Here is a 24,675-nt window from a genome sequence, read left to right on the forward strand (position 1 = left end):
GTGCTCTCAGCAGCTCCCGTGGAGTACTCAGCGCCATCAGGACCGTCTTAGTCCTCAACACGAGTCGGAACTCGTGGGTACCACCGACAACATTATTTATTGTTTGGATACTCTAACTTATAGAGTATACAACTAATTACAAACAGGAGCGCGTCTCGGGATAAAGAATTATGGTTTCCCTTTCATGCTCGTTAAGTGTTTTAGATTGAAGACTCAGGATGTGACTCCCGGTACTTCTACCCTCGGCTCGAATCCGAGAGTCTACATGCTCTCCTGTCACCTCCGATCTAGCCAAACTATATGGTTAGCAGAGGGATCTAACAACAACAAAGCAACAACGTGGCTGGTTCAAGTTAGCGTTTGAACCTAACGGGCGTACCCGAACTAAATTTTCAAGCAAGAGTGGCCGAAGCCTTAACTTTTAAGTTTATTCATTTTACGGCTTTCACCTACTCTTGTTTACTAGCAAACAAATGCACAAACAAACAGGGTTATTCCCTTGGTAAGTAGTTGACTTAGGTCTCCTCACTTACCTGGAATTGTTCGACAGACGGCTCGACGATTCCCGTAGATGTCTTGCTTCGCACGTTCTTCGAGTTGAACATCCGTTAGTTATTAGATTCGAGTTCACTTACAGAGGATAGGGTTCGTTGTCGGGATAAGAGTTGGTTCGAAATTTGAGAATTTAATTTATTATTCCTCGGTTTTCCGGAAGTTAAACTTATTCAAGACTCGCGTACTCTCGTATCGAGAATGATACGAAATAAAGTTCAACGAGTAATCATGAGTCTTAAATAAATGAAATAATCCGAAATTAAAATAACCGAGAATTCCAAACGAATAATAAATTAAACTCACAAACGTTATTAAATAAATAATCATAAATTATTTATTTAAATACTGAAAATACATATCTAAGAGTATTTAAACGCTATAAGCGATTTAAAACTCACGAGTTAATCGAGCTTTATTTCGATAACTCTTTCACTTGATATCTTCAGAAACTGATCTTGTCGCTCTTGACTCGTCTGGTTCCCGTCCGTCCGTCAAGATCTGTAATTCAAACCTGGAACCCAACGACGAGTTAACATCTTAAATTTCAAACCCTTATCAGTTTCAAAATCCAAATCCCGATATCATGATTCACAACCCGAACCCAAAACCAATTCAAGAGAACTCAACACGAATCCAACCACCCAAAAAAACTTCCTAACACAAAAACGATCACAACATATCAAACCCACTAATCACACGGCCAAACAACATACCCAGCCAAGACAACCACTCAATCCAACATATTCAGGTTCTCAGTTATCATCACAACCTCAGTTAACAACAACAACCATCAGAATTTCAGAAAAAACACACGGCCAAGAGCAATTCCAAAGAAAATTCGTCCAAAAATTCAAACAGCCACTTCTAATCAAAACCCAAGCTTTAAACAGCCTCAAAAACAACTCGGGATCATCACTAAACACGCAGAGATCAAAAGCCCCTAAACAAAACCTAGTTCATCACATTTTCGGCCAAAACCAAACCAAACCAAAGAAATTCGGAATCAATCCTTAAACTCGAGCTGTAAACATCAACAACCGAGTCCAAACATCAATTAAAACCAAGCAATTTCTCCAAAATCAACCCGGATTCAAAAACCCCCCAAATTGGAAATCAAGAACCCTAAAATCCCCAAAATCCATTTCGGGTTTGAGTGCTTACCCAAATTCCTTGTGAATCTGGACTCCTCGGCGTGCTACCCTTCTTTTCCGGCGTCTCTTCCTCGGGTGGTGGTCACGGCGAGCTCGCGGCGGAGTTGCTCTGCTCGGTCAAGGCACGCCGTGACGTGGCTCGGTGCTGGGTGACGCGCGAACAAGAGGAAGGGAGAAGAAGAAGAAGAAGTGAGGGACGAGGTGGTGTTGGTGAAGGCGGTCTCGTGGGACTCAGGGCCGAGAATTTTTTTTTTTCTCTTGTCTGGTTCTTTCGGCTGAGCAACGTGAGGAAGAAGAAGAGAAGTAGAGAGAGACCGAGAATGAGAAGAATAGAGAGAGTGAGGGACGGTAAGGTGGCAGGGAAAGAGAGAGTGAGAGTGGAATAAGTGGCTAGGTGGCACACTCTCGCCACGCCACATGTACCCAAGCGGTCCACTCAAAAATTGCCACGCTTCTCTTAAAAAGACCCCCTCTTCCTCTTTTTCTTTCAATCTCGTCCTTCAAAATGTTGCACATAGGTCCCTTTAAAATAACTCTCACAATTCTGTCCTTAATTAATTAAAAATAATCTTGAAAAATAACAGAGAAAATTATTATTATTTCCCGTTATCTTGAATATATTTAAGGGATTCCGGAATTTATTTTTACTCTTGAGATTTTTAAATCTCCGAGTATGTTTCGAATAATAATATTGGATTACTCGAAAATTCTCATTCCGAAATTTCATCGACCTTAAATATTATCATTTTCCAAGATATTTAAAATTTAAGGACATCTCATATGCAACAAGAATTTGAATTAAAACTCGTCCATTTTATTCAAATTCACAAGTAGAGCGTTTACAAAAGTTTATACATTACAATAGCGCACTCGTTTCATTTATAGATTACTTTATAGTTATTAGATTTTTAATTTTAATTATTGGATAGCTAGACTATAACTTAAACGTTGGAGAATAAATTTGTCACTTACCTAGCTCTCCTAAAAATATTTTTATTAAAATTATTCATTTGGAAAGTGCTGTGCATATTTAGTGGCTGGATTAATGAGCAAAATAATGGAAAGTATAAAACAGAATGTTATATGTCGTAATTAGCCTATTGGACTTTTTTCCACAAAATCGTTACATAAATTGTTTGTGAGAATCTGTGCGACGTTCTTGGCCCAATTAACTCATAATCTGGGCCGGTGCAAGGCGGAGGTCTTCAATTACATACGGGAGAAAGTTTGGAAAAAGGTTCGGGGATGGAAATGATCCTTTTTCTCCTTCCCCAGAAAGGAGTTTATTATCAAAGCGGTGCTTCAAGCGATTCCAAGCTATGTGATGAGTTGTTTCATCCTCCCCAAAAAGCTAATCAAAGACCTTCACCGCATGGCCGCCAACTTTTGGTGGGGGAGTACCGAGGAGAAGCGGAAGATCCATTGGGGCAGGTGGAGTAAGCTTGCAGCCCGGAAAGAGGAAGGGGGCCTAGGTTTTCGTCACCTTGGGAGTTTCAACCAAGCACTCTTGGCGAAGGGTGTTTGGAGAGTGTTGAGGTTTCCTTCCTCGTTGGCGGCTCGAGTCCTCAAAGCTTGTTACTATCCATCCTCGACCATCCTCTCTACGACCAATATGAAATATGCATCGAGCACTTGGAGAGGCCTCATGTGGGGGAGGGAACTTATTCTCAAAGGCTCTAGGGGGAGAATTGGGACCGGGTTCCAAGACGGTCGGGTTTCGGATTACGGGACCCCACCCTCATTCCGGAGGGCACGACGGTGGCGGATTTGAAACTCCCGGGAGGGAGTTGGAATGTCGCCTTGCTGCGGTCTTACTTGAACGATGAGGATTTCGAAGACGTGATGCGAATTCCAAGTGGCCCCGTGGGGGTCCCCGACATTTTGTGCTGGCACTTTACTAAGGATGGCGAATACTCAGTGCGCAGTGGCTACCGGGTGGCGCGCGAAGCCGAAGGAAGAGAGGGCTCGGCCAATCCTAGCGAGACGGAGAAATGGTGGACGGGGCTGTGGAGGCTCAACATTCCGCCCAAATTGAAGGCTTTCTTGTGGAGGGTGGGGAATACTTGGCTCCCTACGGCGGGGAACCTGGTGCATAGGGGGATGCGTGTCGATCCTAGATGCTCAACGTGCAACGCGGCCAAGGAAGACGTTTTCCATGCACTATGGGGTTGCAGGGTGAGTGCGGCGGCGTGGAAACTCACCGGATGGTGGAAGATGATTAAATCGAGCTTCGCCAGTGATTTAGTTGCCTTCCTTATCTTGGTGAAAGCGGCGCTGTCGGTCCCGGATTTCGAATTCTTCGTGTCCATTGTCTGGGGCTGTTGGAACGACCGGAATGACGAACTACACTCTGGACGGCGGAGTTCCCCGGCGGACCGCATCAATCGAGCCTCCCATTACATCGTCGAGTTCCGCCAAGCACCCCTCACCAAGCCCCCGGTGAAGGACAGACCCAAGAAGCCAGCACGATGGACCCCTCCCCCCGATAGGGTTACAGCGGTCTGTGTGGACGCCGCGCTCGCGCGGGATGGCGGTGTCGGCGGATCGGGAGGGGTGCTGCGCTCCTCCGGAGGGCAGGTGCGGGCCTCGTTCATCGCTCCGATCAACGGCCGCTTTACGCCGCTCCTGGCCGAACTGACAGCGATTTTGGAAGGCCTCCGCGTCGCTAAAGATCTGGGTTTCTTGAACCTGCGAATACAATCCGATTGCGCCACCGCAGTGAATCTTCTAAACACTCATTCCCGATGGGCCAAAGAGGAGGGACTCCTGGTAGAAGAAATCTTGCGTTTATCTGTGTATTTTTTATCAGTTGAATTTTGCTACCTCCCTCGATCTTGTAATATGTTGTCCCATTTTTTGGCGAAGAAAGCCCTGCGTTTTTCTGAGCGAGTCATCTGGGTGGAGGTTGTTCCCCCGGAGATCGCAGACCTCTGTTTAGCCGAAGAGCTTTAATACAATCTCCTGGTTTCTCCCAGGATTTCTCAAAAAAAAAAAGTGTAAGACTTGGAGCTATATAAGTTGCCGCACACACTTAAAATTTATTATTCAAAGAAATTATGTTCACTTATTAAGAGTGAAAAATTGCTTGTATTGCTTACTCTATTGAGTGTGTATTGCATATGCTAGAGCTTCTTTTATGCTGGTGTTTGAGCGTATTAGAAGCAGAGGTTATGTTATTTTAGTGAGATTGGAGAGCATGCCTGCGGAAGTCTCATGCGAGATATTTTGTTGAAGCGAAGGGATCTCAAACTTAAAGAAACTTGAGTTGCAGCTGCAAAGATAAACATGGGTATAGTAACGAGAGAATAATTGATTGTAGATCCGTTTTGTATTGCATTGTTATAGTAAATTGCTTTCCATCGGCAAACGCCTCTAGACGTATGCATTACTAGCTGAACTTGATCCATATATTATGTGTTCATTTACTAATCCGCATGTGTTACGTTCTCACGATCTTCTCATTAATTTAAGCGGTTGTCGCAGAAACTGCATGAAACCATTTCTGTAACGATTGCATAGATTACGTATTCTAAAGAAAAAACATAGCATTCTATTTGTATAGAGGTAAAATATTCACTGATAAAAATGAATGGCATCTTAGTACAAGATATAATACAAACCTAAATGGGAATGAATCTCAATTATCCCATACTCTCTTCCACTGAAGTCGATATCTCGTAACTACAATTGTTTGCTCGTATTAATATGCTTTTGCCACATTGTTACAATTTTTTTGTAGTCAATTGCACGTAGTAACAAAAGTAGTATCACCACTATCTCGTAAAAACGAGTCGAATCCCTGGAGGACTAAGCTTAATCGTTAACTAAAAGTACTGACGAATTGAACCCAATTAATTGATGAAGATGATTATGACTAATTTGAGCACGAAGATAAACAAAACAAATAAAAGATGAATTTTTACGATAATGAATATAAAAGAGCTATGACTTCACAAGTCTATCCTGTAGTTTGGATTCACATAAATAAGGCACAATTCACACACTCCTACTTTATTAATCACACTCACACTAATAGTATCACTAAATCTCTCTCGAGTATCTAGCAGCCTAAATCTATGCAGGAATGTATTACGGTAATTCAATTCACGAGCAAAATCAACCTAATCTTTCTCAAGCATCAAGTCAATACAAAAAATCGTGAACGGGTTAGCTAATCTCATTCAAGCATTACGATCAGTATTGAATTAATTAAAGCAAACATAGTGAATAAATACTTCAATAAATTAAATGGAATCCATAACCATGTTCAAGACTTGCTACAACATAGTTCTTAATGGAATTAGTTCATGGAGACGACTAAAACTAATGAAAAATGAGAAAAACTAGAATTCATGAAAATCAAACCAATAACAATAATCATAAACAAAACGGGAGTTCCATAAATTCAGAGAGAAGAATAAAAATTGTGATCGTAGACGGCGTGAACGAGGATGAATGGCTCTCCAAAATCTCTCTCTCCCAAGCTTTTTTCAAACAAGCAAAAACGTAGAACCAAACTAAAAAAAAGGCTAATATGTGTTTGATGAAACTCTACGTCGCGTACATAGGTTTCGTGATTATTTTTGGAGTGATCCGAGTCATATCAGATGGCTTAAAACACGTTTAAATTCGATAATTCAAACTCCAGATTTTGAAGGTGCGCGGTAGGGAAGGCGAGGCGCTCTAAGCATCCCGCACGGCGCACAGAGAGTTGTTTGTGGCACGCACTAAGGAACGTGGCGGGTTCGCATAACGCACAAAGTCTATAGTCGAAGAGAGCATACTCCGCACGGAGCGCGTCATTTCTTTGTATCTCGTGCTCTATTTTGACTTATTTCGACTCCCGGTTGTCTCCAGCATATGTCTCCAGAGGTATTGCATCTCGTAGTAGTATAAATTCATTTCTTACGTGAAGAAATGCACACATTTTTCTCCTTATTATCGCTTACATTTCTCTCTTTCTCTCAACCGTATCTCTGAGCTAGCCAATCATATTCAAATTGTGGAGCTCAGCTTCTTGTACTCGAGATCGAATTATTGATACAATTATTATTATTTCTTGTTTTTTAGCGGCTTTATTTATATAAGTTTAAATTCGATTCATACGATGTCTTTCTGAGATCCACACCTAAAAATAAATCAAATCAAACACATACATTCCCTTTTGTTTTCTTCGTGATTGTTGAGACTCGGAAACGACTTCAACAATTATCACAAACGAAACGCTCCTATCACACATGAAAAGACATAATGCATATTAAATTTTGAGCTCTCATTTGGTTTCTCAAAATACCCATGGTCAAAAGATCCAATAAATCGTGCTTCCTTTACCATAACGATTCTTCATTCTCTTAACAAAAAAAAATCTATAGAATTATCATTTTGAGATAGTGAAAAGGCGACCTACTTATATCCAATTTAATATAAATACCTTAACTTTTTTTTTATTTTACACACTTTTATATCACAACTTTATTTTTGACGGCTAAAATACTTAACTTTACTTTATAGTACCTCGATTTCACGTTTGAGTGCGCCCACGCTGAAGAACAATCTTGCTCTTTTTTTTATAAAGAAATTCTGCTTTTATTACTTAATTGTTATTAATGCCGTCAATAACTCTCCACGTGTTATTTTAATGGACTAAGAGTAAGATATGTATTACTGCCGTAAAAAAAATTGTGGTATAAAAATGTATAAAATGCAAAAGTTAAAGTATTTATGCCGTCAATAACCTTTTTATTTATTACCTAAGTGAGAAAGGGAGAGGGAGAGAATCACATAATATTTGTGTTGCCTATATTATAATTATTCTTATATTTGATGCTAATGTAACAATCTAAGTAGGCCAACTATCGTATTTAACAGCTTTAAAATTGCAGAAAGCTTTCACCTATAATATTTTATTAAAATAAGTTATTAGCTGAACCATTTTTATACAAACATATATACATATAAAATAGTCATTCTAAATTAGTTGTCTGGAAAATAGTCGATATCTAAACTTTCACTTAAGTAAAGTAACCATGATTATTAGGTTTTGTTAACACGTGAACGATTTATAGTTCTTTGTAATAGCTTATATGAAATATAAAATAAAACATATCCATACAAATTAGTAGGTTCCTCAACTCTAACATTGTCGATTAATATTCTTTAATAATGTGAGAGGAATAACATTATTAACGTCGTCGTCACACCACAATCATCGTCGGTGTCATCAACATCATTGTGGATGTGAGAATTCACCTCAAAGCAGTCTCATATTCTTCATAAAAAAGAATCGATTTGAATTCGTTTATAGAGCCTCAAAATTTCGTTACGAGATCAAATTGACTTTAAATAATAAGATAAGCGAAATAATATATGTCGAAAGTAAATATCGAATTGTGACGCAGAGCTTTTTTATTTAATTGAAATGGAAAAATAACAATGCGTAAAATAAATGAAATATTGGTTTAATTGATGAAGAACAATGAAATGAAGGCTTTAGAATTAGAGAACTCGGTCGAGAAATTAATCGTGTGTGTAAAGGGAAAAAAGATCATTTAATTTGTGTGATGATCTATTATATATAATCCTAGAGGATAATTTATGAGCTATGCTTCTTCAAGGACACATAAGGCTTGAATTGGTCTCCTCCTTCTCATTGTGCGCCATGTGATGGGCATGATAAGGTCTTGGTGGAACGGTTGAGGAGATCGTGGTTGATTGATATTCAACGACTTCACCTTCAAGAAACTGGTGTATCGAGTCTTCGTTGGGCTAAGCTGAGCTAAGATGGCCCCGGGTCGTAGAATTATGGTCGACGTGTAAGAATATTTCTATAAAATATTCTTTAATGAGGAAATATTCTTTCCCTATTGTGGTCCATATATATTAAGATTGACCAAGTAATTAATGGCCAAATTCCAGCTCAAATAAATGCCCAAGAATCAAGTATTGCCCACAATAGTGGGATTGTGATATTTCTCATTGATGGCAATGAGACTATAAATAAAACGTTTTGGGGTCCCTAAACACACTCACACATTCAGAATACCAACGCCATCTAAGGGTGAGAGCAAGAGTTTAGAAGATACTCAAAACAACTCGCCGGAATCGGAGTCCCGAGCTCGCCGGAAAAACACAACAATGGCCGGAGGTAAACCGATCCTTTTCGCTTATGCTTTTACGTGTTCATGTTGCTAGAACACATCTAGTACGTGTAATAAGTTCTTACATTTGGTATCAGAGCCTCCATAACCTTTGCCTTGTTGTTAATGGTGGTGTTGTTTTTTCCATTCTTGGGGTTTTCATGTTACACGTTGTTTTGAAAAACTAATACGTCCAATCCTTTTAAAATTGTTTTTCTAACAATTCTGGGCTTTAAAATCTTGAAAACCATGGAAAAAGGATGGAGAAACCATCGGGTTTTTTAAACGGGTTCGCGGGTCAAAATATGGTTTGATGGGTGAAGAAGACGACAATAAACGACATGTCGTTTTTTGTTTTAATTAAAGAAATGTCGTTTTGCTTAAGCTATGCCATTTCTTCATATAAATTGTAACCATACTTTCGTCCCCGTAAAGGTCAGTGGGCTTTATATTTTATACCCACTATTTTGGGCCTCTGTTTCTTTAACCCATATTTACATAAACAATTCATTTGAACTAGGAATTGTTTAGGGAGCATGTTCATTATGTTCATTATATATTTTATAACAATGTTTTACGCTTACATGCATTCAGTGAATCATTTCTTTTTATTTGCACTTAAGTATTATTATGCAAATATTCAGTTTTAATAATATTGTGTTAATATGTCATTTATTAAGAAGTTATATGACTGTTTATTATTATTATTTTGTAATATGCATATAACATTTAGCAATTTGATGACTAGCACAATATTATTTATTTTACTAAAATTATTTTGTGGTTAATATGATCTTTATTAATTAGAGAGTAGCCACAACATCTTTAATTAATTTAGATTGTATATTTAGAATTAATATCACATAAAAACAATAATTGTGGTTAATAATATGTTGTATTATGAAATCTACCCACAAGAATTTTGTAATATTTGTATGATTAATTAGGATAAAATATCAAATTATATTCCTAATTAACCCACATGTATTAGGAAAAGGAACATAGTTTAATAGTTTTATCATAATCGTGTGAATCTAACTGAATTAGAACTTTCGCCCACAGGCAAGTTTTATGTCTCTAGATTCATTGCGTAAAAACATGTTTTTACATTGGTAAAACATGATATAGTAATTTTATTCAAAACAAATTTTTTTAACAAGCATGTCTAATTTATGTAAATTGCAGCTCGTCAACCTGTTAGTTACTCTGATGTGGATAGTGACAATAAGGGGCTTATCCTTCATTTAGGATGGATGGATATGCTAAATGAAGTTATGAAGCTAAAGCCACCCACAATTACTCATGTGAGTACCCCATATCAGGTTGATCTTTATGAAAAGTGGGAGCGTTTTAATCGCCTCTGCATCAGGCTCATAAGGAACAAAATATCTGCTGGGATTGGGGCTTCCCTTGAGCAATATGAAGCAATTGGTCTTTTGTTGAAGGCAATAGACCAAATTTCTGTCACTTCACACAAAGATTTTACAAATGCCCTTATCGCGCGCATGATGAATATTGCATCTCTAACAAAGGCCTTGGAAGTTGACATGCCAGAAACCCTTAAAGATCAAAAGGTCAATAAGAACATTAAGAAAAAGGCAAAGTGTTTCTTTTGCAATCAAAATGGACACATAAAGAAAGACTGCCCTATGTTCAAAAGGTATGACTGATAAAAGGGTGTTTAACTTTTGTTTGTATGTCATAAATTAAATCTAACAAATGTTGGTCATAATACTTGGTGGATTGACTATGGTTCTACAATCCATGTTTCAATTACCTTGCAGAGTTTCAAAACCTACGAAAGCCAGTAAGAAGTGAGCAATACATCCATTCAGGCAGAGCAGGATGAGCTCACATGTGGAGGCTATTGGTTCTTGCAATTTGGTGTTAAGCAGTGGTTTTGTTTTGCGTTTGGAAAAGACTTTTTATGTTCCTAGTTTTTCAAGGAATTTAATATCAATTTCAAGGCTTGTGCCCTATGGTTATGAATTTCACTTTTTCGGATAAAGGTTTAACCTTATTTAATAAATCTGAAGTTAGTGGTCATGGTACATTGTTGTCTGAAGGTCTTTATTCCATTACATTACAAACTAACATTGCTCATTACTCCATAAATGTCACTGCTGGGTTGAAGCGTTGTATTATGAATGAAGATTCTTCTCTATTGTGGCACAGGAGATTGAGACATATCTCCATTTTGAGAATTAAAAAGTTAGTGAATGAGGGAGTACTTAGTGCTCTTGATTTTACTGACTTTGAGACCTGTGTGGATTGCATTAAGGGAAAGCAAACCAACAAGTCTAAAAAGGGTGCAAAGAGAAGTACTGAATTGTTAGAAATCATACATACAGACATTTGTTGTTCTGACATGGATGCAATTAGTCCAAAATACTTTATCACTTTCATAGATGATTTCTCACGATATATGTATCTCTATTTACTTCGTTCTAAGGATGAAGCTTTAGACGCCTTTAAAGTTTTCAAGGCTGAAGTAGAGAAACAATGTGGTAAATAAATTAAGATAGTGAGATCAGACAGAGGTGGTGAGTATTATGGAAGATACACTGAGAATGGACAAGCACCTGGACCATTTGTGAAGTTTCTTCAAGAACATGGGATCGTTGCCCAATACAGTATGCCTGGTACTCCAGACCAAAATGGTGTTTCAGAAAGAAGAAACCGAACTTTAATGGACATGGTAAGAAGTATGAGGAGTAAAACAAAAATTCCTCAATTCTTGTGGACGGAAGCACTAAATACGGCTGTGTATATATTAAACCGAGTTCCAACCAAGGCTGTTTTAAAAACGCCATTTGAGTTATTCGAAGGTTGGAAACCCAGTTTGCGACATACACGCGTTTGAGGATGTTCGTCTAAAGTGAGAATTTATAATCCACAAGAAAAGAAACTAGACCCTAGGACTATAAATGGGTATTTCATTGGATATGCCGAGAAGTCTAAAGGTTACAGATTCTACTATCCATCTCACAGTACTAGGATTGTGGAATCAAGAAACGCAAAATTTCTTGAGAATGACTTGATTAGTGGGAGTGACCAATTGCATGACTCAATGTCTGCATTAGATCACAATGAAGCTGAACCTTCTAGTTCAAGTGATAGACTGATTATCGTACACACTCCTCAAGCTCAATCGTGTGTAAGACAACCAGCTATTGAAATTCCACAAGTTAATAATGCTGATCCTTTAGATCAAGTTGCTGGTCAAGATCATGTTGAACAACCTATTGAACAACAAGATCATCAAGAGAATGATGAAGCAACATTAAGAAGATCTACTAAAGCTAGAAGATCATCAATCCCTAGTGATTATGAAGTGTATCTGCAAGAAATGGACTGCAACATTGGAGCCGAGAATGATCCTGAAACGTTTCCACAAGCTGTAAGTTCTAAAGAATCTAACTTATGGCACAATGCCATGATTGAGGAAATGAAATCTATGGCAACTAATCAAGTCTGGGATCTCGTCGAGTTGCCTAATGGTGTAAAAGCCATTGGATGCAAATGGGTCTTTAAAACAAAGAAAGACTCATAAGGCAACACCGAGAGACATAAGGCAAGACTATTCCATACGCTTCCGCTGTAGGAAGCCTTATGTATTCTCAGGTTTGTACCAGACCTGACATTGCATATGTTGTTGGAGTATTGGGTGGATATCAGAGTAACCCAGGTCTTGACCATTGGAAAGCTGCAAAGAAGGTTATGAGATACCTTCATGGAACAAAGGATTACATGCTTATGTTCATACGGACCGATGAATTGAAAGTGGTTGGCTACTCTGACGCTGACTATGCTGGCTGCATTGATTCAAGGAAATCCGCTTCGGGATATGTTTTTATGCTGGCCGGTGGAGCCATGTCATGGAGAAGCACTAAGCAGACATTGACTGCTACATCCATGATGGAAGCTGAGTTCGTATCTTGTTTTGAAGCTACATTGCATGGTGTTTGGTTGAAGAGTTTAATATCTAGGCTTAGAGTTGTCGACTCTATTTCTAGGCCACTAAAGTTGTACCTTGACAATTCAGCTATTGTTTTATGACTAGTAAAAGTGAAGTCGAAGCAAACACATCGACATTAAGTATCTAGTCATTAGAGAACGTGTTAAAGATGATAAAGTGGTCATCTAACACATTAGAACTGAGTTAATGATTACCGATCCTTGACTAAAGGCATGCCACTAAAGAAATTCAAAGATCATTCAGAAAAACACGGGACCTGGTTCCATGATGTAATCCTTGAATTGGTACATTTGTTTTGCATAAACTCTAATTCAATTAGATAATTTCTCATATAGTTGTGCACATTCATTATATTTATTGAGAAATATCGTTTAAGTGGACCTGGAATAAACATATGATTTATTCACTAAAGAATAAGAGGGCTATTAAGTTGAGAGGCTGAATATATAGTAGTACATGGAAGATAATAATCGCTCATAGAGAACCTATCGCCATGATTCATATATTTTGTTCTTTGTAAATTTTGAGCTATATGGACCAAGTGGGAGAATGTAAGAATATTTCTATAAAATATTCTTTAATGAGGAAATATTCTTTCCCTTATTGTGGTCCATATATATTAAGATTGACCAAGTAATTAATGGCCAAATTCCAGCTCAAATAAATGCCCAAGAATCAAGTAATTGCCCACAATAGTGGGATCGTGATATTTCTCATTGATGGCAATGAGACTATAAATAAAATGCTTTGGGGTCCCTAAACTCACTCACACATTCAGAATACCAACGCTATCTAAGGCTGAGAGCGAGAGTTTAGAAGATCCTCAAAACAACTCGCCGGAATCGGAGTCCCGAGCTCGCCGGAAAAACACAACAATGGCCGGAGGTAAACCGATCCTTTTCGCTTCCGCTTTTACGTGTTCATGTTGTTAGAACACATCTAGTACGTGTAATAAGTTCTTACACGACGAGCTGATTCGAGAAGAGCTCGGTTACTCATTCCTTGTTTGGGCAACGCTAAGATGTAGATGCTTTAACTCGGCGATTTTGTAATGGGCCGTGCTTCTAAGTCCAATCAGGGCTGAGCTTAATTTTTCATTCGGGTCTACGAGTTCATGTCAATGAAGGACGAATTTTACCCAGGACCGGCTCAAGGGGAGGGCAAATGGGGCCATTGCCCAAGGCCCCTCCCTCCGATAAGGCCAATTTTTTTTAATAAATATATTTATACATATAAAATTATTATATAACTTCATTCATAGTTAATGTGTAGTTACAATATTATTGAATTGTTATAATCTGTAGTATTAATTTACAGTTATAATTACAAGTACAATTAAATAAACTTAACATTTTTTTATTTATTAATAATTTATATGATAATTAATAAAACTATTTAAAAAAAATTGGAGGCCCTTAAATGAATTTTTTGTTGTCAATGGTGCCCACAAGAAGAGTTGTAGTCTTTATTTTGTACATTTGATGTAATAAAGTCTCACGAAGACTCTTGCTTGTAATTGCTTATTCATTAATAAAAAGTTGAAACGTTCATTCATTCCTCATTGTCTGAAGCTTTATGATAAAACATTAGTCTTTAGTCCATAAACAAACTTAACAACTTACGAAGAGACAAATGTAGATTTGCATGAACAAACTCTTCGTAGTTTGCTTAAAATGATATATTCGCAATCTAAGGGTCAAATGACTATTGACCTCAATTTGATTGTTAGGAGAATCTATGATGTCTGGTTATGGGGCATTGAGAGTTGGAGACTCTATAGTTCTTCTAGGTATCTTCCGAAGGTACTGAATTGACCAATGCACTTCTAGAGACAAAATAAGAACAAACCATTTATCCTCTTATGTCTCGAAGTCACTACGTATGAATTGCATCGTGCTTACCTTAATCGTGAAATGAGACCTGTCATTTCATAGCTACGTATTCTCATTTGAGAAAGTCAGAGTTCGGACTCACTATGTGATTCCGTACAGGGCCTATTGGTGAAGTACTAAGTTGTGAGAATGTCATGAGTAATTTTGTGAAGTTCTCATAGATATGGAATTCATGTACAAGATTGCTGAAATGCAATGTATATCACCTCATGCTTTGTTCCTTGGAATGTGAATAAATGAACTGACCAGTGTCCAAATTGAGTCTTGACTCTTTTGGATGAAACAATGTGACTTGTTAGCTCCTCGTCAATACATTGTTTCTAACTTATTCACAAGCGACAAAGGAGTTGAGGAAATAACAGCTAGAAGGATAAAATGGTAATTTTGTAAATCCCGACTAGCTGATGATATTCATGAAGGGTAAACATTGATAATATTCTGTGGATCCACTCATTATAATTAGGTTGAATTCTTGAGTAGAAAATAAATTCATTTGAACCGAGAGATTTTCAGTGTCAACTCTTTAGTGGAGTCAATTGACATTAAGCTAAACTTGGAAAAGGTTTGTGAACTTTTGAGTCCAAGTATTTAGCTCAAGCTTTGTTCATTTGGATCCATGAGGTCACTATCACGAATCACATCGAGTAGGAATAGTTAAACTAGAAGCTAAGTCAAAACAAAAACGAGACAAGTTTTACGAAAATTGTCAAAAGGGTATTTTTACCTTTTGAGACATAGGATGAAATGAATGTCAATAAATTTTTTGACATTGTCATATGATGACAAATGAAATTTAAATCACACGGCCAACTTAAAAAATTTAGGCCTTGAGGATTAATTTCATTTCATAGAATTTTACTTGAAAATTCTTAATGGACTTTTCTTATATTGTCATGAACAAATGAAGAAACATCTAGAAGCTCCTTCTAGAAGCTCAAATTTCGTCCAACCCAAGGAAAATAAGGCTGAATTTCGTTCATGCCATAGTGGGAAAGAGAGTTTATTTTGTGCATTAATGTATGAAGATACTTGCCAAAAGAAAAAGAGGAAACAAATTTCATCTAGAAGGAAAGTGCATTTTCGGCCAACTAAGAGGAAATCAAATGAGGAAACAAATCCTAAGCCTTCATGAGGCATGTTGGACGTGCAAGGATATAGGAAAAGAGGAAACTACCTTTTGAAGGTAATCGTCCTCCTATAAATAGGAGCCTCATTCCTCACATTTCATTCATCCCAAGTTTAAGAGATTGAGAGACTCTCTCTCTAGAACTTGGCCGAAATCCTCTCTCTCTCTCTAGTTATTTTTGTTTTTGTTTTGGCACCTAGGTCCTCATTTGACCTAGTGGTTTTAGCTCTTCGACTTTGAGACTTGTTCTCGAGTCGTCGTGTTTAAAAGTGCCCACACACTAATTCCTTTTTCTCTAGAGTGATTTAGTGATAGAAACTTTCGTGGTTGCTCGAGTTGGCGAGGAAAGAAAGAGAGACGTGCTGCGAGGGAGACGAACGTTGCAACCTTTTCCAAAAGCTTCTCAACGTTCAAGCTTCTAAAAAGGTTAGTAATCTTTAATGCTCATATTAGTTTTTATTTACATGTGCTTGCTTTCTGTCTAGGTTAGTAAAAACGTTTTACTTATCAAAAGAAAATTTTTAAAATTCCGCCGCTTACCGAAGCGTTAAACTTTTTCTTAAACTCTAGATCAATTCCAACAAATGGTATCAGAGCTATGGTCAAAGATATGCATGTACATGTATTTAAAAATATGAGCTTGAAAATCGTTTTCGAAAGTTTACTAATTTTGTGACAAGTTAGAATTGTTATCTTAATTTTTTTTTAATTTATTGCTCTTGCCTTTAAATTAAACATCATGTTGATTTTCTATGAGTTTGAGATGTTATTAAAACACATTAGAATCAGTTCTAAAAGTTTTTAATTTTTTATATTGAAAAACGTGTTTTTAAGTTTGAGAAAATTTCGAGTAAATTTTGTGACTAGTTTTCTTGTCTTACTAGTTTATTTTATTTACTTGAATCGTTTTATGCTTGTTGTTATTTCTTTTATACCATGTTATTACCTTGCTAATAAAACACAAATAAAAGCTTTAACAACTTCCTAAAACGTTCCGTTACACTCGATTCTTTTTCGCACCTAAAAAGACCGAACTTTAATTATTTCTTTTTCTTTGAGCTGGAGTAAAACCCGCAGTAAAAGTGGCATAACTCTCTGCTCAGAAATCGAAATTTGATGATTCTTAAATCAAATTAAAGCTCTATCTGTCCTCTTTCCAATGCCACCGGTTTTAGGTCAAAACGACATCGGAGCCACTAGTTATGGCAATTTTACTCCGAGGTGCGCGGCTGTTCCGAAAATCCAGTTTTTTTTTTTAAATCCGAATTTTCAGTCCCACTACCATGAGTTATAGAACTCTTATGAGAAAATTTTCTTGAGCAAAAATATTTTTTATAAGATTATAAACATGATGTGAAAGATTAAAATGTTTTGATTTTTGAAAGTTTAATTGAAATTGAATTTTACAAAAATAGTTTGAATATTGAAAAACCGTTTTCGTTTTCAAACTTGAAAATATTTTTTCATCCAAATCAATAATGAAAATAGTTCAGAGGGCATTCCAGTAATTTATTAAAAAAAATGCAATCGCGCAATCAGATCTATGCTCCATACGGCGTCGGAGAGGAGCACCAAGGCGAGGGAAGTGCATCTATTCGTTGGTCAGCCGAGGCACGAAAGCACCATGCATTGAGGAAGAGAAGAGGGAGAACCTCATTGAGCATCGAGGAAGAGAAGAGGGAGGACCTCATTGAGCATCGAGGACGCGCGCGACCATGTATGGATTCCTGATGGCATCAATGAAGTGATGGGATTTCTATGTGATCAGGGGTGAACTCCTCTGTATCATACGCCAACATATCGTCAATTATCATTAACTCATTTATGTATTTTTTTTTATTTTGGGTTTTTCTTCTTCGTTAATTTTTTTTTTTGTTGTTTATGATTTCTGTGATTTTTAACTTTGAAATGGCAAAGGATGAATCTTTTTTTTTTTCTAATTAAAAAATAATGAAAGTCGCGTGTATAAAAAGTAGTTTCTTTATTTTCGGGAGCTATCAAACACATGTCATCTACTATACTTTTTTTTTTATAGATAATTTAGAGATATATTATGTTGGATTTGTTAAGGGGTAAAAAAACGTAACAATGGAAAGACTTTGAACGTGTGTCTAGTTATGCACAATTTTTCAAACGATGGCTATTTCTAAATTTCATAATTTCATTTGTATTAGGTAGCTAGAGTGCCCAAGTCTAAAACAGGCGGGTCTTAAACGATCCGATTTAAAATTGTCTGGTCCAAAATAATCTGAGACGTGGAAAACTAGACCGAACCGTTTTAACCGATTAAGTCATGTTAATTTTTTTTCTCTTATTTAGTTCAGTTCGATTTAATTTTTTAAGACCGTTTAGAACGATCCGATCTAATTTTTTGGCCCTAACTCTTAATCGACAGTTGAATATAATTTATATAGTTGGATATGAATTCTCATTCGGATTTCTTGCTTAGTATATTTAAATATCTATTCTCGTAGTTCTCTTTGAATTGATATACATGCTTTGGCGAAGGATACTCCATTAAAAAATAAAATAAAAAGCTAAATCCTAAAAGTAATGAGTGTGCACATTCCGATCCAGTCTAAAATTGGTCAAAATTTTAAACTAAACCGGTATAAACGTTTTTTTTAAAATTAAAATGGACTGGACCAAATAAGAAAATAATCGAACCGAATCAAACTAGTTATAACAGTGCTATCCAATTTAGACCATTTTAAACCGATTGAGCCATTTTAGACCGGACTGTTTTGAATCGTGTTAAGCCAATTTAGACCTATTTTTTATTATATATATATTTTTTTAAAATAATGATTGGTTCGATCCATTTTTGGTCTGTTTAGACCGAACTATTTTAAACTTATTTTTTTATTATATATAGTTTTATAGATATTAATCGGTCCGTTTTGATAAAAAAAAATTTAGACCGGATTGAACAGTAGAAAAACACAAACCGAACTAAATCAGTGAAATTTTATATAGTTTAAAATCAATCGTTGGTTTTCGATTTACGGTTTCATTTTTCTTCACTGCCTCATTGTAAAGATATTTTAATATAAGAAATAGAGTCGTAGCGCTGGCAGAAGATGAGGTGAGGATTAAGATGGCCCACAAGAGCGTTGTAATTTGTGCACATGAGAGCAATCGGTGGAGGGGAGATTCTACTTAACTTCATTAATTATTATATTATTAAATTTTTTTTTAATTAAGGTGCTTTCACAAGTTATCTTTTGTTTCTAAAACTTCTTTCAATTTCTACGACATCAATTAAAAATGGTCATAAATCGGATAAAGTAAAAAATAAATTATTACAAGCATATTAATTTAAAACTCCTTCTTTTCTGTTTAGCAGAGAAACGAAGAATTTTACCCAATTACGAGTTTACAGTTAATACATAAATTTCTTAAAGTATGTGGTCACATATATTTTTATTTTTACTTAAGCTTGTTACTTGATAATGTTATATGTTTTTTTTAGTAAAATAATGTTATAATTTACAATAGAAGATATAAAAATATAGAAAAATTCAAGGGTCACAAAAATAATAAAATTTAAAAAGAAAAAAAAGAAAAAGAAAAAGGCTTGCTCATAAATTTAGTAGTAATAGCATCAAATACCAATAGGGTTGTGATTTCCTATCTACACAGCCAAGCCTTTTTCTCATCTCGCTTTCGTCATCTTCATCTTCGATTCCATTGCGTGTTCGTAGAGAAATCCTTTTCTCTCTCTTGTTCTGTCGCTTTCATCGACCAGGTTCCAAAAGTTATCTCAAACTCTGCAATTATTATATTTTTTTTGTGTGGTAGAAAATGTTTTCGATTCGATTGATCGTTCTCTTCTTCATTTCTACTTCTCTGTCCTTTCGTTGATTTGATTCTCTGTTGTATTGATTTTCATTGGTAATTCTATCGTATGTTAGTGATTCAGCTGTGTTACCATGTCGTCGAATGCGCCGACTTCTCAGAAGGATTCACCTGCCGATGAAGTTACCTCGCTTCTGAATCAGTGCTCAATCGACAAGGGTTTGATTTCTTAACTCGTTTGTTAGATTATGGATTTGATTAGAATAATATTGCAGTTTGATACGAAGTTGGGGTTGAGTGCGAGTTGAGTTTTTCGGTGTACTTCTTTTTGGGATATTGATGAAAAATGAAATTTGCTTAGTTTGATTGATGATTGGAAATGAAGACAGAGATTCTTCATTAGGGATGTGCGATTGAATTTGAATGATTCACTGTTTATATACATTTTTCTTACATTCTTTGCTGTAAAAGAATGTTTGTAAACCTTATAGCGCTGGTTGAAGAATCTTAGAATCATTTCGGATAGCTATAATCTATTGAAGTGAAAGCTAGCTATTTCTCAATTTTGCATAATATCAAGAAATTCTGATGTTGCTCGCATTTCTGAAGTGGTGTTACTATTGCAATTCATCTTATTCTCGTTTATGTATATCCTTCTCTTTTTCAGATGAAAAGTCGGAGTCGGCAGCAAGCAATGCCCCGGAATCTGAAACATCCTCGGGAGAACCGCAAGCGCTTCCCAATGTCTTCGATTTCTCTGCCATGAACGGTCTTCTTAATGTATGCTAATCCCTCTTATTCCTTTGTAATTTTTTTCCGACAGTTCTTAACCCAAAATTCTGAGGCCCTATGTTTGGGAAATCAACTCCCACCCATTTAACAACATTTGGGAATCGATTTCCTTTTAAATGGGTGCTTGGGGGGGTTCAAAAGTGAACAATTATTCCCTAAGATTGTATTAGATTTAGTTGGAATTAAACTAATTCTTTTAAATTGATATAAACCCTATATATAAAGTCACTAGATGAAAATTCCAAACCCCAATTCAAATAATATGTTCCAATGTCTGCTCGTAGATCAACGTCTTTTGCCCTTTCAGACTTGCTGAGTTTCACGCAGTGACGCTGGTCTAGTAGGCCTTAGTACATCTATTTTTTCAAACAAATAATAATAATATGTTCCAATGACTAACTCAATAAGTTTGCCAAAGAGGCTTAAAGACTCTTACTGGGTAGAGGAGTTAATACTGGAGTTGGAATGTCTTGCTTCCAAGTGTCACACATGTCTTGTATGTTTTTAGGACCCAAGCATCAAGGAGCTGGCTGAGCAGATAGCTAGAGACCCTTCTTTCAACCAGATGGCAGAGCAGCTCCAGAAAACATTCCAAGGCGCTCCGGCGGCCGAAGAGAGTTTTCCGGCGTTTGATTCTCAGCAGTACTATTCCACCATGCAACAGGTTATGCAGAACCCTCAGTTCATGAACATGGCTGAACGTCTCGGCAACGCCTTAATGCAGGTACGGTGTGTTTTTTCTCCCCTTCTTTATAGCCTTGCGCGTTTCTAAAAAAAAAAAAATTAGCTACGAAGTGAGCTAAAAGGTTGTTGAATTTTCTTTCAGGATCCATCCATGTCCAGCGTTCTTCAAAACTTCAACAATCCAGGGAACAAACAGCAGCTTGAGGAGCGCATGGCGCGCATCAAGGAAGACCCGGCGTTGAAGCCTATCTTGGACGAGATCGAGACTGGTGGTCCCGCTGCTATGATGAGGTTTACTTATCATTTTTTTCCGTGATGTTTGATTAGAATAAGGGTCAATCTCGCTAAAGAAACAATCTCTCTCTCTGTCTGTGTTTTTTTTTTCCCAGGTACTGGAATGACCAAGATGTTCTAAAGAAGTTGGGTGAAGCGATGGGTCTTGCAGTTACAGGAGAAGGAACCTCTTCTGCTGCCGATGCCGCTGGGGCTGAAGAAGCCGAAGAAGCAGGAAATGAGGATGAATCGATTGTTCATCACACTGCTAGTGTTGGTGACCTTGAGGTAATCCCAAGTTTGCTATAGTAGTTTAGTCAATGTACTTTGCACATTTTTTACAGCAGAAAGGCTAAGTTAGAAACTTTCTTCTCTTATTCTGCTTTAGGGTCTGAAAGCCGCCCTAGCCTCTGGCGCTGACAAGGACGAGGAAGATTCAGAGGGAAGAACAGCCTTGCATTTTGCATGTGGCTATGGTGAGGTATGGATGTATCAAAGTCCCTAGCTTGTTTATGCATAGAACAAAAGAGAAATTCATTTCCATTGCCGTGGTAAATCTGTGGACTGGCTACAATGGTAATCTGTGGACTGGCTACAAACTTAGAGAATATCATGGAGGGTTCAATTTAATTGCGTATTTTGTTGCTCAATCTTGTTCATGAAACATCAAATGCTTGGTTGGTTCGAGGAAAAAGATATATATATATATATATATATATATATATATATATATATATATATATATATATTCGGTCAAGCTTGTCATTGGACTGTTCAATATACTTGTATAGAAAGAAAGAAATTTTTTTTTCACCGGGCCTTGGATGGTACAATCTTTTGCCTATTCCTTTGCTCAATCTTGTTCATGGAAATCATTCAATGCTCGGTTGCCTTTTGAGTTCAGGCCAAGTGCGCTCAAGCTCTCCTCGAGGCTGGAGCGAAAGTGGACGCTTTGGATAAGAACAAAAACACCGCTTTGCACTACGCGGCCGGCTACGGCAGAAAGGAGTGTGTGGCTCTTCTACTCGACAACGGCGCAGCTGTGTAAGTCTAAATCATTACTAGTAGAAAATCCCAAGTCGAACTCTTCATAAGTAGTGGTTTATTAGATGACACATTTTGTGGGTTTTTCTTTTTACCGCAGGACTCTGCAAAACTTGGACGGAAAAACGCCCATCGACGTTGCGAAGCTGAACAACCAAAGCGACGTCCTAAAGCTGCTCGAGAAGGACGCTTTCCTGTAACTGAATTTGGAGGTTCTTATGGGTCACATATGTTCTGTTTTTGGCTTTAAGACTGATTTTCATCAATCAGTTTGAGATTTCAGTCTCCACATAATTTGGTTTTTTTTTATTATTTTTTTTTTCTTCCTTTCTTGCACCGTTCATATGTTTGCATGGATTTGAATAGAAGCATATTCAGACTTTTTTCTTCCTTGTATGTGGGACACTATGTTCGAGGTGTAACGTGTGCCACTATTTTTCGTTAGTGTCGTCTACGGTTAAAGTAGTGTTTCCAAAGCGAAAAATAAATAGGAAATAAAATGAAATCGAATAAAATTAAGAGGCAATTAAACCAGTTAGTCCACTCTTTTAAATAAATAGCTCAAGTTTTATTTTTTTAAAGAAAATAATCAGTTAATTAAATTAATTGTTCAGTTAATTTAATTAATTAAATAGTTAATTTAATTAATTTCGATTTGATAGACTATTTTATTAATAAAATAAAATTTGGACTAGATCACTAAAAATATGTAGATAATTAGTTAATTGCAACAAATCTTTGATAAAATTAAGTAAGGCCAGTGGGTTGTTATTTGGGTTTCAATTTAACTGATTCGATCTGCCGAAATGGAGTGGCAATTCTCTTGTATCCCAAATAATATTTGTTATTTTGCTTGTTAAATTAGTTATATGCAAACTGTTCTTCAAATCAAAGCATTGGTTTGGCAGCATTTTACCCATTTAAATTGAATGCTATTAGATCGCTGTAATCTTTATGAGCGAGAGAGAGTGGAAAGTTATGTTTATTGTCATTGAATGGCCTTTATATATAGGCTGATTACAGAGTCTATACAAGTAATAGAAAAGAATGAAAAACCGTAACTACTGCAATCTCTAACTAATGAAGACTCCAAAATTATCGCAACAGATATTGCGTTGATAATATCAGACTAATATATACTGAAGATAATTAAACCTATAAGTTTGCTAACTAATTGTGAACGTGTGAGCTATAATTTTGCTAACTGGAAGTCAACGCTTGAATATGTCCAACACCCCCCGTCAAGTTGGAGGTGGGTTTGAGACGTCAAGGACACCCAACTTGCATAGCAGCTTACGAAACGTGTCGGCGCCGAGCGGTTTGGTGAATATGTCGGCTAATTGGTCGAAAGAACGCAAGTAGGAGGTGCAAATGATACCTTTCTGAATATATTCACGAACGAAATGACAATCAATTTCAATATGTTTAGTTCGTTCGTGGAAGACAGGATTTTGTGCAATGTGAATGGCTGCTTGATTGTCACAAAATATTTGGATCGATTTCTCGTGGAGAATCCCAAGATCACGAAGAAGATAATGCAACCAAAGAATCTCATAAGTGAGTGATGAAAGTGAGCGATATTCTGCTTCAGCAGAAGACTTAGAAACAGTAGGTTGTTTCTTAGTTTTCCATGAGATTGGACTAGAGCCTAACATGGTGAAATAACCAGTGGTTGATCGACGTGAAGTTGGACAACCAGCCCAGTCTGAGTCACAATATCCAAATAAAGAGACTTCACTAGAAGCAGAAAGAAAAAGACCAGTTCCAACAGAACCCTTTAGATAACGAAGAACACGATGTGCCGCATCAAGATGAGTAGAATGTGGATTTTGCATGAATTGGCTTAGTGTGTTAACAGAATATTGTATATCCGGGCGTGTGACTGTGAGATATAAAAGTCTCCCTACGAGACGACGATAAATTGTTGGATCAGATAACGGTGTTCCATCGGTTGGTCGCAATTTAAGATGCTGCTCCATTGGAAAAGAAGATGGACGAGAACCAAGTAGGCCAGAATCAGATAGAATGTCAAGTGTATATTTTCGTTGAAAAATAAATATACCTTGTTGAGAACGAGATACCTCAATACCGAGAAAATATCGTAGAGGTCCGAGATCTTTTATAGAGAATGAATTCGCAAGGAATTTTTTTACTTTAGATATCATGTTAGCATTGTTTCCTGTAATGATAATATCATCAACATAGATGAGTACAAAAATTGAAATATCATTACGAACATACGTAA

At 36.9% G+C, this 24,675-nt stretch overlaps 1 protein-coding gene, 1 long non-coding RNA gene and 1 other non-coding gene across 3 annotated transcripts in view; 2 read left to right on the forward strand and 1 right to left on the reverse strand.

Moving 5' to 3' along the window:
- The window catches only part of LOC149389351 (uncharacterized), a 65,610-nt gene that overhangs the window by 538 nt on the left and 40,397 nt on the right, over positions 1 to 24,675 (reverse strand). The gene's annotated exons all lie outside the window — the stretch shown is intronic.
- On the forward strand, positions 19,419 to 22,874 carry AKR2 (ankyrin repeat-containing protein 2). Its single transcript, XM_089623332.1, has 9 exons — positions 19,419 to 19,587; positions 19,754 to 19,856; positions 20,305 to 20,417; positions 20,938 to 21,153; positions 21,256 to 21,404; positions 21,503 to 21,674; positions 21,775 to 21,867; positions 22,291 to 22,430; positions 22,531 to 22,874. Exons 2-9 carry the CDS (start codon positions 19,772 to 19,774, stop codon positions 22,628 to 22,630), a joined length of 1,068 nt encoding a protein of 355 aa, XP_089479458.1. The 5' UTR covers positions 19,419 to 19,587; positions 19,754 to 19,771; the 3' UTR covers positions 22,631 to 22,874.
- On the forward strand, positions 20,692 to 20,786 carry LOC149389353 (small nucleolar RNA snoR77). Its single transcript, XR_016301091.1, has one exon. It is a non-coding gene; the product is annotated as a small nucleolar RNA snoR77 (small nucleolar RNA).

This window comes from Urtica dioica, chromosome 8 (assembly GCF_054948205.1).
Source record: "Urtica dioica subsp. dioica isolate 48M chromosome 8, U.dioica_male_clone48M_v1_H2, whole genome shotgun sequence".
Taxonomy (NCBI): Eukaryota; Viridiplantae; Streptophyta; class Magnoliopsida; order Rosales; family Urticaceae; genus Urtica; species Urtica dioica.

Bases quoted from the DNA above. Each gene is read 5' to 3' on its own strand.
- AKR2 (XM_089623332.1), top strand. From the start codon at position 19,772: ATGTCGTCGAATGCGCCGACTTCTCAGAAGGATTCACCTGCCGATGAA. The intron at 20,418-20,937 runs GTATGCTAATCC...GTATGTTTTTAG, and splicing joins CCATGAACGGTCTTCTTAAT to GACCCAAGCATCAAGGAGCT. The intron at 21,154-21,255 runs GTACGGTGTGTT...ATTTTCTTTCAG, and splicing joins TCGGCAACGCCTTAATGCAG to GATCCATCCATGTCCAGCGT.